The sequence below is a fragment of the Gigantopelta aegis genome, chromosome 3 (assembly GCF_016097555.1).
Source record: "Gigantopelta aegis isolate Gae_Host chromosome 3, Gae_host_genome, whole genome shotgun sequence".
Taxonomy (NCBI): domain Eukaryota; kingdom Metazoa; phylum Mollusca; class Gastropoda; order Neomphalida; family Peltospiridae; genus Gigantopelta; species Gigantopelta aegis.
The window spans coordinates 61,307,648-61,322,647 of NC_054701.1; the positions used below are offsets into that span (position 1 = coordinate 61,307,648).

Here is a 15,000-nt window from a genome sequence, read left to right on the forward strand (position 1 = left end):
GGGCGAACAACTGTTCCGACGCACTTGCAAACCGTTTACACCAATGATGCTGAAAGAGTCTGATCACTGCAAGACGTCCAAGTATTGTCAAATGCAAGATAACCTAACGTCTGCAAGATTGTATATGAAAGGCTAATGAGAAACAGTGATGTCTTTGCACTGGTGACCAAAGGGAATAGCATGAGCTCCAACTGCACAACGATTTAGTATCTATTGACAGTACAAAACCTGGTAAGCTTGCTGGGTAGTTTTCATGAGCATTACCTCTAAATTCCTAACATCTCGAATGAATTAATGTTTAACGACACCTCAGCACGAAAAATACATCTGCTATTGGGTGTCAAACTATGGTAAACCAAGCAATTGGAATAATAACAAATGTTACTTCAATATTCTTCTGAAGCAAAGACTGTTAATAAATAATAGGAGTGACAACCTTTGAACAATGAAGTGTAGTGTTGTGTCAGCTTTCAATATATTAACACAGAAGCCATTCAATTTTGTGCTTTAGGGGTAGGGTAAAAAAATATTGCATAACATGCAACATATCAAAAGATATTTAAAAAAAATAAAAATAGAAGGAATAAATATTTTAAGGAACTTTCTGAATTAATTACAGCTGACATACTAAATTATTTAGTCCCTATTTCTCTTGGAGAAAACTAGCATGTCTACTACTTCCGGATTCTCAGTATATAGGAGGTGGACGGTATTTACAAACAAGGACTTATTTTTTTGAACTGTTACAAGAAAAAAATAATGTATAAAAATCGCCATATGCAAAACTGTACCGTGGTTTGTATCGAGTTGAAATATCGCGGTATACTGGTATACTAGTATATTGTTGCAGCACTAATATTAAAACTGATGGCCAAATATATTATGAATATTAATTAAATTCCTTACAAATTCTTAAATGGACCAACACGGTAAAACAAAATACACGAGAATTGCCTGATGATGGTTCAGTGAACGTAAAATTTCAACTACCGATTCAAATTATTTATATGTAATAGTTATACCCACACTTTACGAGGTGTATCGGTGAATATCCCTACAGTTTTGGTTATGGGGCCCCGAGGCGAAACCGAGGAGGTTCTCACGACCAAAAGTGTTGGTATATTCACCGATACACCGAGTAAGTGTGGGTATAACTGACTAATACCCCACTTTAGGTCGAGTGAATTGTTATTATATCAGTTCTGTGACAAATATGATCAATAACTAGAAAGTAAAAAAAAAAAAAAAAAAAAAAAAAGAGCCCAATGGGTACATTCTCACAGATGAATACAATACATCATAAGGCTTTTGATTAAAAAAGGAAGCGTTCCATTAGTTATTCCTATAAATCTAGCAATCTGCAGATTGCTGCATGGTGTTCAAAATACTACCTCCAAGATAAGGAGGTGCAAATTATACATATTTAGTTTTTCAATAATTTGGGTGATTTGTATTATTATTATTATTATTATTATTATTATTAAATCTAAATAATCATCTAATAATTATTTGAATAAAACACAGAATTTATATGTTGTCGTAATAGACAGTATGTTGATCTGTATTCTATTTTACGCTTTTAATTTTTACAGACTTGACGTGCCATATAATCTTATACTTTCACTAACATTACTCAATAACATGTAAATATAAACATGCACGTGCATACAACAAGTTGCCATTTGTTTAGGGTTTGATAGAATAGTTATAAAATAAGAAAACTACAGCTGTTATTATCTGCATACAGATCGTGTGATTTTGGTCAATATAGTTCCATGTATTAAAAAATAAACCAACAACGCTGATATACTTCAGTTTTCCTGGTTGATCGGGGTTTATACTTCTGCTTGTCACAATGAAATAGTAAACTAATGGAAGACAATTACTAAAATGTTGAGGAAATCGCATAGAATGAATGAATGAATGAATGATGAATGAACGAATGAATCGACTATTAGGTGTCAAAGTAAGTACATGAATATGATTAGGGGAAATCTCAAATGCCCCGATTCAATAGACCCGCGATTCATAAGAAAGAAAAAAATGTTTTATTAGCAGCAAGGGATCTTTTATTTGCGTTTCCCACAGGCAGGACTGCACAAACCATATGTAACAAAATATTGTTGAACCAGTTATGGATCACTGGTTTACACCTACCCACTGAGCCGCAAGGCTTGCGGAAACACTCACTCCGGTTTACAACAAAGGCCATCTCCTGCCTGTGGGAGCAAATAAAAGATCGGAAGTGGCGACAGGCGGGTTTCAAAGTACCATATCGGGGTACACAAATGTCAAATAAAAAGTTTATACCGTGGCGACCGATATTTATTGGGGGGGGGGGGGGGGGGGGGGGTCAGGTAGTGTTTCCCCGGTAAATATATTGAAAATAAAATGGAAAAATCTGCTTGAACGTGGGTGGGGATAAGCTTAGTTCGACCCCCAAAATCCTCACCAAGCACACGCGCCTGACGTTTACTTGGAATTCTCTACTTTGGTACAGTGCAACCTTAAACTACATGACTAACCCTATTGATACACTAACGAACCGGTGAACAAGCGGTATCTACAACCAGGACCCAAATTGACTGTGGGCTGACGCTGTTACATATCAGAATTGTTTTGTTGAGACATCAATGGCTACATGCGAATAGTGGAGAAACATGAAGATAACATAAGAAATATCACCGTTATACTAAAGGTACGTACCAGACTTAATTCAGATGGCAATAATTAAAATGAATAGCTCGATAAATACATGTAGTCACCTAAGAATAATATGGTTCTGAGAGAAAACACACACACACACACACACACACACACACACACACACACACACCAGTGGCGGATCCAGAAAATCCATTTGGGGGGGGGGGGGCTAGTGACATGAGGTGGAATGCCAAGGAAACATTGGGGGAGGTTTGGAGGGTGATCGTAAAAAAAGAAAAGAAAATTAATATATAATAAAATTATAACTATCGCAAAATGTAGGGGGCCCGCCCTGGTCCCCCTAGATCCGCCTCTGCACACAAGTAAAATTTATAATGACTAATGCGGGTAAATGCAGTAAGCAGTTTTTAAACCATATTAAACCATCGATTATTTCTATTTCTTTTCTTGCCCTTTTCTGTCCTTTCAGTTTATTCAATCGTTTTTAACAAACGTTTACTTTAATTGATTAATTGTTTTCTTTATTGAAAATTGGAGTCGCCATTATTGTACAATTTAATGTTTGTAATTAGGAGAGGGCATCGTAAATTGAATAATAATTATATGCAATAAAATGTTTTTAAATGCGTTTTCACGATGTATAATTTCTATACACACGTGTGTACACACAAAAATATGTACACCACAGTCATGTTCGATCAAATGAAGTAATTATTTAGATAACAGCGAACAGTTGTACGAACCAAGGCCTCGGTGGCGCAGTGGTTAAGCCATCGGACTACAGGCGTGTAGGTGCTGGGTTCGCAACACGGTACCGCAATCTAATTAAAATTAGCTCCAGTATTACATGTGGATCTAACAGCAGCCCGTTGGAGTTCATGTCCAGTTGACCTTTCATTCGACCAATCAAAACCTTACTTGCAAAATCATGCCAGTGATTTGAAAACAAATTGAAAACATTCGGGATTATGCCGAGGGTATACGAAATGATTCGGATGAATTACGAAAAATGCCGGAAACTAATTTCAATATAAAATTTTATATAAAATTCGTTTCAAGACGAAAAAACCCCGCGATGGTATAGCCATAAAATCTGTTTATACCAGTATACAATACAGAGTTTATTACTGCACCTCTTCCCCCGATATTTTTAGAATTTGTATACTTCCAAATGACGCTATAAAAGGCGAAGTGTAATTGGTCGATATTTGAATTGTTATTTATAGATGAAATGTCACCTGGACATGGGAGTCCATGCAATGCTGTTAGATCTACTGGCATATACCAGTAGCGCTAATTTTAATCAGATTGCACGGTACCGGCTCCAGCCCAGAGCGAGTTCTCAAGGACTCAATGGGTAGGTGTAAGGCCACTACACCTTCTTCTCTCACTAACCAACTGACAACTAACCCATTGTCCTAGACAACTTGCCCAGATAGCTGAGGTGTGCCCAGGATAGCGTGTTTGAACCTTGAAAGGATATACCCTAGTTTTTAAACACTAGGGCATATGTTTGACTATTAGAGCCGTTTGTGATAACTGAAATCATACTTTACTTAGATTTTATTGTTTAGATTATCCGTTTCCGTACATTCGAAGTGTGTTTGGTCATCCAGGTGTTTCTAACATCACAAAATGCATTGCTCATATTTTTGAAAACGCACGAGCGTCTGAGAAGTAACAGTTATGGGAGTCGAGTTTGTCTATTTTTAGAGGGTATTTCACCAATTCAAAGTCACAGACTCATGTTTCACTCAGTTGTAACTTTATCCAAATGTGTTACAGGTTTGTAGAATAACTAAACTTAGTGTTAATTTTCATGGACTGAAACTAGGGTCTGCCCTTTAACTGGATATAAGCATTTATGTGTTAAGTTCTTATATAAAATTTAAAAATAAATTTACATAAAAACAGTTGTAAATATATTTATTTCAGAAACTAATTTTTTGAAAACGAAAATCGATCAATTCCACTACATGATGGCGAATGGGAACGTTAGCGATTGTGAACCTTTGCTTTCCACCTTCGACAGTTTGACTAGCACGGATGATAGCTTCAGGTGTAATTCAGAGTCGTTCCAAGGAAGAAACCCGGCCCTCGCTGTACCTAATGGGAAAACACACCACCTGTTCTTCTCTCACAGTTCTGACGACCAGCAATGGGTTGAGATGTGTGTAGAGCGACTGGAACAAGACTATGGGATCAAATGTCTGTGGCCTCCGAGAGATTTCACTCCTGGAAAGCCGATTGTTTCTCTTATTGAAGATGGAATGTCACGTGCCATGAAAATAGTTCTGGTTTTGTCGCCAGAATACATCGACAGTGGCTGGTGTTCCTACGAAAGACACCTGGCGTTTGTTTTGTCTGTGCAAGAGAGACGGAACTGCATCATTCCAGTGATGCTGGAAACCTGCCCCGTACCAGACGTGCTGAGAACCGTCAACTACATCGACGTCACCAAGGGAGAGGATGCTGTTTGCAAGATAAAAGACGCCCTGTACAAAAAATGTAAGTTTATATACAGAATTGTCTCGGTGGCTGGTGTGAAGTGGTAGTATAAGTTTCCAAACAGCAACGTTCAGTTGCAATTGGACGTGATCAAAAAAACCATGCGACGTTAAAGGTTTTGTTCATCGAAGCTTTTGTGGCTAAAAACAAAACAATTTCAATTTTTTATCTCGCCATTACCAATCATTACTCTTCATACTTTTGCATTAATGTTTCACGCATTTCGATGACTTTCTTACAAACTAGAACGTACTAGGTCAATAAATAGTTGAACCTAATGCATCAAAAAAGTCTGTAGGCAAGACATTTAGTTAAAGGAAAAAAAAAGTATATTTTGTTTTATTTAACGACGCCTCTTGAGCACATTGATCATCGGCTATTGGACGTCAAACATATGGTCATTCTGACACTGTTTGTTAGAGGAAACCCGCTTCCCACAGGCAGGATAGCACAAACCATTGCCTTTGTTGAACCAATTATGGATCACTGGTCGATGCAAGTGGTTTACACCTACCCATTGAGCCTTGCGGAGCACTCACTCAGGGTTTGGAGTCGGTATCTGGATTAAAAATACCATGCTTCGACTGGTATCCGAACCCAGTACCTACCAGCCTGTAGACCGATGGCCTAACCACGACGCCACCGAGGCCGGTTTTAGTTGAATGAATGCTTATTGAACAAAACACTGGCGTATGCTAGTAGAAAAGAAGGAAGGACATGTTTTATTTAACGACGCACTCAACACATTTTATTTACGGTAAGGACCACACAGATATTGAGAGAGGAAACCCGCTGTCACCACTTCATGGGCTCCTCTTTTCGATTAGCAGCAAGGGATCTTTTATATGCACTATCCCACAGACAGGGTCTTACATACCACGTCCTTTGATATACCAGTCGTGGTGCACTGGCTGGAACGTAAAATATCCTAATGGACCCACCGACGGGGATCGATCCCAGACCGACCGCGCATCGAGCAAGCGCTTTACCACTGGGGTACGTCACCCCCCCCCCCCCCCCCCCCCCCCCCCTTATGCTAGTAGTTAAAATTCATATGGAAATGGGACACGGCCATATCCATCTATTTGTTTTATGGAATGCCAAAGATGTCACAACTCCTTATTTTAAGTATTCTATATAATGTCATATTATGAAAACATAAAGCCATTATAAAACCTTTATTACATCTATAAAGATCATAATTAAAAGACCAGTCTTTGTCTTAAAACAATCTACTTTAAAAACAAACAAAAGAAAAACAAACAAACAACCAAGACTTATTTGAGAGTATGAAAGAACCAGCAAAATCAGAGATATAAGAAAGGTATAGTGTAATAAGTGCTGCTGGTTAAACGTCAAATTGTTAACCCAGCCAAAATAAAGTTTAAAAAAAAAAAAAAAAAAAAGTCACAACAAACTGACTTTAAGACACATTCCGGTCAAGGGGCGGGACGTATCCCAGTGGTAAAGCGTTCGCTTGATGCACGGTCGGTCTAGGATCGATCCCCATCGGTGGACCCATTGGGCTATTTCTCGTTCCAGCCAGTGCTCCACAACTGGTGTAACAAAGGCCGTGGTATGTACTATACTGTCTGTTGGATGGTGCATATAAAAGATCCCTTACTGCTAATCGAAAAGAGTAGCCCATGAAGTGGCGACAGCGGGTTTCCTATCTCAATCTCTGTGTGGTTCTTAACCATAGGTCTGACGCCATATAACCGTCAATAAAATGTGTTGAGTGCGTCGTTATATAAAACATTTCCTTCATTCCGATCATGCAAGCAGTTGGAGTTTACATTTCTTGTTATGTTCTAAATTTTCCTAAATAATAACAAAATAATGAAATGTATTTCACACGACACACCAGACTAACACCGGCCTTTTATTAGAAAATTGCACAACCTTATCAAAATATTTGAAGACGATACTAAATAAACTAAACCCACCACAAAAACCTAGGGCCGATTTCATATGTCTGGGTTATATCAAAACCTAGGTTTAACACTGGTTTACGTAAAACGCTGAAAAACCTGACCAAGACATACACCCGTGGTGTATTTCACATGTGTGTGTTTTACCCGTGTTTACAAAACCATGCTTTTTACATGGGTTACCCGCAGATTTAGAAAGGGACATAAGCGAGGAATAACTTACACTTCATCACTTTGTAATTGAAACTCGTTACCGTTATATTATTAGCATTCGCGTTCGAGATGTAGTATTAGCTACCCCCTACCCCAAATGTGGAGCAAACCTTTACATTCTGTCAAAAATGATGGACATACTTGGGAAAATGAGCTGGCCTGAAAACGTTTCACCATGTATTTCCATCATTTTACTCACAATATTAGTTATAATCCATGTCAAATGCTTACAGAACCCTACACAGCTGTTGGTAATAATGCAAAAATGCTTACAGAACCCTACATAGCTGTTGGTAATAATGCAAATATGAATAAACGTTTTGTTATTGGCATTTCCCTTTAATTCTAACATAATATTAAACAAACAAAAGATGGGACGCGTACGTCTGAGGGCACCGAGATAACGTATGGTCAAATTTTCAAAACTGTGGGCCTGTACTGCCTTGTTCCCCCTTTATTAAGACGAGACAAACACGAAAGTATGTCATTATAAGACTGCAGTCTATGATAGACGTTTATTGCTTTGATACCGGTGGTAACCGATCAACTTTCATTACTAGTACTTCCTGTTTTCGTGCAGTTCATACACCATGAAGAAAATATTTATTTTTACTAATTTAATAAATAACTATATTTATTACCCCCAGTGACCACTCATAACAGGGAAAATATTTTCCGTATTTTCTCAATGAGAAATATTATGCAGTGTTGTGACGTACACTATTGATGCTTACAAACCAATGACTTTGTCGGTACTAAATATAACATCATCGCGATTTGGCAAACACACACAATGACGTCATGTACTTTAATGAGTTTGCGTTCACGACTGTTTTAATATTAACTTTATAACAAAATGTCATTTTAAGTCAAATCATTATTTATATTTTTAGCAGAATAACGATAACTTTTGTTTTTGAAAATTATTTGTGAACGTGATTAAAGTGCAAAGTTATAGCAATACCCAGAGCAGTGTGTAAAGTGGTTTACATTGTTTCTATAGCCTACATGTACGTGCATGTGCGCCTAAAATAAAGGCGTTTAGAGAAAACATAGCTGGGGTAATAAATAGAATAACAAACTCAGTACCAGTTATTATCAATGTATGTCCCGAGTGAAATACTTTTCATTAACTAAAAATGATTTGATTCGGGACATAATTTTGATAATAACTGGTATCTCATTTATTTTCCTCTATATATCTCAGGCGCTTTGTTGTTCATTCGCCACGAACATGGTGAATGGGTGGATATAATTATACAGTCGTGCTAAAAAAAACCCAGGCAAAAGGGCATCTTGTCTAAAGGGGGAGGGGGTTCGAACCCCCTACCCCCACCCTGTATTCGTTTCTGTACAGTGGCGTAGGCAGGATTTTGTATTGGGGGGGGGGCACCTGGCAGCCAAATAAACAATGATATTGAGTACGCCACTGATCACCCCTAATTTTTCCGGGATTGGGGGGGAGGGGCTTGGCCCACCTCTGTTCCCCCCTCCCCCACCCACTGTTTCTGTAGTGGCTTCAAATGATCTCTAAAATACGTTCACATTTCATGGCTATGCAATACTGACATAAAACACGATTTTGCTGCCGAAATTATCCATGAAGAAAAGTTACTTTGAGCAAACCCAGCGAAAAACCACCTCAAGGGCAGGTTTAAACAAGCAATACAGTTGTAACCCAGTGTTAAACTAGGATTACTGAAAACCAGACATGTGAAATGCACAGTAAACATGGCCCAGGGTTTAACCTAGGTTTAAACCATATGTTTCCAAAACCCACCGATAACCTAGACATATGAAATCGGCCCCTACGGTTTCAAACCAGTGTGTCGCCTCAATTGATACATAAAATCGCACTGCATATGCAGCTGCATAACTACTCATACCATTAACTCCGACCACTGCCAAGTCCCCTGGCCAATCATTACAACGAAAGAAGGAATGTTTTATTTAACGACGCACTCAACACATTTTATTTACGGTTTATGGCGTCAGACATTTGATTAAGGACCACACAGATATTGAGAGTGCAAACCCGCTGTCGCCACTTCATGGGCTACTCTTTTCGATTAGCAGCAAGGGATCTTTTATATGCACCATCCTACAGACAGCATAGTACATACCACGGCCTTTGTTACACCAGTTGTGGAGCACTGGCTGGAACGAGAAATGACCCCGATAGGGATCGATCCTAGACCGACCGCGCATCAAGCGAGCGCGTTACCACTGGGTTACGTCCCGCCCCTCGTTACAACGAAAAAATTATTTCACTCTAATTCCTGTGTCAAACGATTAAAATCATATTTCTAAATATATTTTGCTATATGCTAGTAAACTTAGAAACTTAGTATTTCAATTCTGCATTTAAAGCAGTACAATTTATTTTAGACTGAATGTATAATGTTCTGCGTTTTGTTTTACAGGCGAACTAAAAGACATTTTATCAAATTTTAGACTTGAAAACTATCGCGAAGGTAAGATGTGTGACAATCTGATTACAATTAGCTCTACTGGTCTCACCAGTAGATCTAACAGCATTGCATGGACTCCCATGTCCAGGTGACATTTCATCTATAAATAACAATTTAAATATCGACCAATTACATTTCGCCTTTTATAACGTAATTCGGGAGCATACAAATTCTAAAAATATCGATCGAGACTATTTATGCAATAAGCGAACTTGTTGGTCTATTTCAACATTGAAAAAACGGGGGGCATATATACTGAGAGGCATAAATGGGTATTTCGCTGATATTTTCTAATAGAAATATTCGTCGGCTCTTCGACGAAAGGACGAATATGCAGTTTTGTCAAATTACGTAATAACGTTATCAAAATTTGACGTTTTTAAAAATGATCCTATTTAAAACTGATATCATAAAATCTCATGAAATTTTGACAGTCATTAAACTGAACATCCTGTATTTTAATTCCAGAAAGTTTCACGTGATTCTGAATATTTTTTCTATTAATTAGAGTCTGTTTAAAATGGTAAGTACATATTCGCCCTTTTGTGAAATAACATATCATTCCATTTTGATGATTCGACCACGATTTCCCTTTTTGATGGATATTGTCTAGCTTGGCTGTAATGTATTCAGCCTCTGTTCTCTAACAATTTGACTGGCCTCGGTGGTATAGTGAGTAACTTACGGCTGGTAGGTACTGGGTTCGCATCCCACTATCGGCTTCCACCCAGAAAGAAGTCTCTAAATGAATTAATGAATGGTTAACAACACCCCAGTACAAAAATATACATCAGCCATTGGGTGTCAAACAAAGGTTAAGTACATGAATGAGTTATCCATTTAACCACCGACAACTACCCTGTCCTAGACAGACCACCCAGATAGTAAAGGTGTGTGTGTCCAGGGCATGGTGTTTTGATTTTAATATAAGCAAGAAAAAATCAAAGTTAAAATGAATTAATGTAACCATATTTTAACGAATTTGGTCTAAAAATTAAGCAGTTACAATGTGGCTGGCAATTAATGATCCAATATTAAAACATACAATGCAGTTTAATTATAGGACAATAACTGGACAATGAGTAACCGCTTTGATGACTATACATGATCATAATAATGAATTTTGTGGCAACTTTATTGACGACATTTAACATGAACATCAATACGTCTTATTTCTGCATTGTCATAAAATAGCAAACTAGCAGTTAATAGTATTGAAAAACGAAAAAACACAACACCACATCGAACTTGAAAGTTTGTTTTGTTTAACGACACCACTGGAGCACATCGATTAATTAATCATCGGCTATTGGGTGTCAAACATTTGATAATTCTGACTCGTCTTCATCAAATAAAACCCGCAACATTTTTTTCTAATGCAGAAAGGGATCGTTTATATGCACTTTTCCAGAGACGGGAAAACACATACCACGGCTTTTGTCCAGTTGTGGGGCACTGGTTGGAACGAGAAAAAACCCAATCAGCTGAATGGATCCACCTAGGTAGTTCGATCTTGCGACGCAAGCACCTCAAGCGAGCACTCAACTGACTGAGCTAAATCCCGCCCCCTTCACTGAACGTATGCATAGCTGGTGTCAGTAACTGAGATATCAAATCAATTGATCAAAAATGCATATAATAATGAAACAATGTTATTCAATAATTAGTGAATATCCATGGTAGATCAATACAAAATAACATTCCCAATCATGAACTAACATTATAGATGATGGCATTGAACTTTAAAATATACTGATCAAAATAAGTAGGGAATATTCGAAATCAATTGTGAATAATTACAGAATGAGAACAAAACATAGATATAAACCAGGTGCATTATGCATTAGAACATTTCTACTTAACGCATCCCTCAAACACAGCTGTTCGTACAAACGCAAATCTTGTGAGCACATATTGCACGTGAATGCTGTGCAATTTCGAATTTAACACTGTTTGCGTACATTCTGTATTCACTGTGGCAAAATCCCGTCTTGTTTTTAATACAGACACTAGATCTTAACCCCAGAGGCAAACTGTCGTCAATATTCGTCTATTTCGTAAACATTCGACATCTGCAACGTGGGAAAAGACTCGGGAGTTCTGGGTATGCTTCAGGTTGGAACAACATAGCGAATTGTTGCACACACAATGTGTCTCAGAGAGTGATTAGTAGTTTGTGGACCCGACATCCAATGACTGTAAACGTGAATGATCGGCCTCGTTTAGGCCTGCCTAGGGCCACAATTCCAATTCAAGATCGCCTCATCACTTTGAGGAATCGAGGCCAATCTGCATCTCAGATAGTCAACGACCTTCGTTTAACAGCTAAAGTGAGAGTCTCGGGTCAGACGATTCGAAACAGATGACATGCACATCAACTCCAACGCCGGCCTCACTTCACAACCACTTTGACGGTGAGACACATTGCTGCCAGACGCCAATCCTGTGAACGACGTAGATAATGTTTGGCACGTCGCTGGGCCAGAGTGATGTTTTCAAAGGAATCGAGGGTTACTCTCTAGATTTACATGATCAGCGTGACCGGATTTGTCGACGTCCCATTGAGCCGTACGTCGACGTTAACATCCAAGCTCATGACTACTTCGGAGGGGGCAGTTATGCCTGTGGTGAAATTGCCATGGTTGCCAGAATGCAACTTCAAATTGTCCAATGAAGACTCACAGGCCAGTACTATCGGCCAATATGTGTGCCTTTCGCGCGTCACGCTGACCGAAAATTCGTTTGTCAAGACAACAATGTCCGTGCATATCGTAGTAGACACGTGACGGCATTCGTGCAACAGCAAAACATCCACAAACTTCCTTGGCCAGCTTCCCACCTTTCACTTACTGTAAGTCTGGGACATCATGGGGTGATAATTGGAATGTCAGCCGACTACTTTGGCCGAGTTGGGTGTAGCACTCTAAGACGAATGGGTCAGGATACCCCATCATCAGATTGGACGCTTGATAAGGAGAATGTCTCACCAGAGCCGTGCATGTTTAGCGAATCGTGAGAATTCAACTAGTTACTAACCCCTGAACCATATAATATCAAATTTGGCATCAGTTTGTGTTTCATCTCTCCATGTCAAACTACCCAGACATTAAAAGTTCACGCTAATGCATTGTCTAATAACCTGTTGTTATTTTGCAATAATTCCTATTAAAAGATATAATGAACAATATCCATTATTTAATGTTATATATGACTACCCCTAATTATTTTGAACAGTATATAATAATATCGGAGCGCTGATGTATTATGTAATCAGTATTAGGCATGCAGACAAATGACATACTGGTGACAACTGTAACTGAAAGAAGATATTGTTCAAATCGGGATTTAAAATAAAAATAAAATGTGGTTTTAAATAAAAAACACAACTGGGTGTTTTGGCAATAAAACAGCAATTTTTTTAACATTACTTACCATGGCATATTAAAAAAAAGACAGAACACACAAAAAATGGTTGCTTTTATAGGGAGACGAGAGCAGGCAATGCACATGCAAAACGATTGTCATATGCAGTGCTGTATTGTAATAAACACACCAGTTATGCCTTTTGCTGAAAACTCATTATATTAATTTTTTCTAATTTGAACAAAATCCTCTTTCACTTACAATTATTACCAATATGTTATTTGTGCGCATACTTAATATATGTGATTTGACATTTCTATAAGAGATTATTCAGTAAAATACCCATGGCGTTATTTATGCCTCTCAGTATATAATATCGCACCATAAATTTGAACCATAATTATTTTGAAGCATTGTGAAAAGTCAGTTTGTACTTAATTCATTCATTATCATAGTCATTTTGTACCACATTTCGTTCCCACCTTAGTTATTTCTAGGTTATTAGAAAACTCAAATTGTAAAGGATACAAATGTTGTTTGCTGGTGATATGGTGAATATTGTAGACAGTTATAAATGTGCAAAAACATGTGTGTTGTTGGGTTTTTTTTTCTTTTCTGTTTCTCTTTTTTCCTTCTTGTTTTTTTCGGATGGGAGGCGTTGTGTTGTGTGGATGTTTCTCTCTCTCTCTCTCTCTCTCTCTCTCTCTCTCTCTCTCTCTCTCTCTCTCTCTCTCTCTCTCTCTCTCTCTCTCTCTCTCTCTCTCTCTCCACGAATCGGATATGGTGAATATTGTAGATACAGTTATAAATGTGCAAAAACATGTGTGTTGTTGGTTTTTGTTTTGTTGTTTTGTTTGGGTTTTTTTTTTTGGTTCTGTTTCTCTTTTTTCCTTCTTTTGTTTTCGGATGGGAGGCGTTGTGTTGTGGGGATGTTTCTTTTTGCGCTGAAAACTCATTATATTCATTTTTTCTGATTTTTGTGTATGTTTATACCCATTGCGTTATTTATGCCTCTCAATATATAATATCGCACCATAAATTTGAACCATAATTTTTTACTTTTTTTTTGTTGTTTCTCTTTTTTCCTTCTTTTTTTCGGATGTGTTGTGTGTTTTTTTGTGTGTATATATATATATATATATATATATATTAGTTACGTTTTCATAATTGCATTTTCCACGAATCGGTGTCCGTGTTGGTGGTTTGCATTCCCGTAACAATGGCGGATCCAAAAAATCCATTGGGGTGTGTGTGTGTGTGGGGGGGGGGGGGACTCAATGACATGAAGCAGAAAGTCAATGGACCTTTGGGGGAGGTTTGGAGGGGATCGTAAAAAAATGAAAATGAATATATAATAAAATTATAACTGTCGTAAAATGTAGATCCGCCTCTGCGTACGCGTATACTCATCCGTGAAGACAGAATGACAGAAATTAATTTCGAAAGGACACGGTAAGAACATCGCTCTGTTTAGACTTATTGCCTATATTGAGTGCGTGCGAGTGCGAATAATGTTTACATGCTCATATACCACTAGAGTTTCTAGCATGTCCGTCCCGGGTCCTGTCTCTGGATATCCATGGGCTTGTCCCGGGACAGAAAAAAATTAAGCGGACAATTTTGAAATATACATCCAAACATTAAATAGTGGGCCTTTAAAATTTTGATACGCATCTCTAATTAATATAATTAATAAAGAAAATTCTTCTCATTTAATTTGGTCGCTAGATTAGATCGGGTGGTCAAAAAGAAATTACATATGATCGGTGGCCTGACTCGGGATGGGAAGGGGGGGGGGGGGGTAGAGTTGAAAATGGGCAGAATTCTGAAAATAGCAATTAGTAAAA

At 38.0% G+C, this 15,000-nt stretch overlaps 2 protein-coding genes across 2 annotated transcripts in view; both read left to right on the forward strand.

The window, feature by feature from the left end:
• The window catches only part of LOC121368380, a 109,785-nt gene that overhangs the window by 4,077 nt on the left and 90,708 nt on the right, over positions 1–15,000 (forward strand). The gene's annotated exons all lie outside the window — the stretch shown is intronic.
• LOC121368379 overlaps positions 2,576–15,000 on the forward strand; it is a 25,374-nt gene continuing 12,949 nt past the window's right edge. Inside the window, exons 1-3 of the mRNA XM_041493072.1 lie at positions 2,576–2,698; positions 4,603–5,175; positions 9,743–9,793. Of these exons, the coding sequence (XP_041349006.1) occupies positions 4,644–5,175; positions 9,743–9,793 (583 nt within the window). The 5' untranslated portion in view covers positions 2,576–2,698; positions 4,603–4,643. The remainder of the gene's footprint in view (positions 2,699–4,602; positions 5,176–9,742; positions 9,794–15,000) is intronic.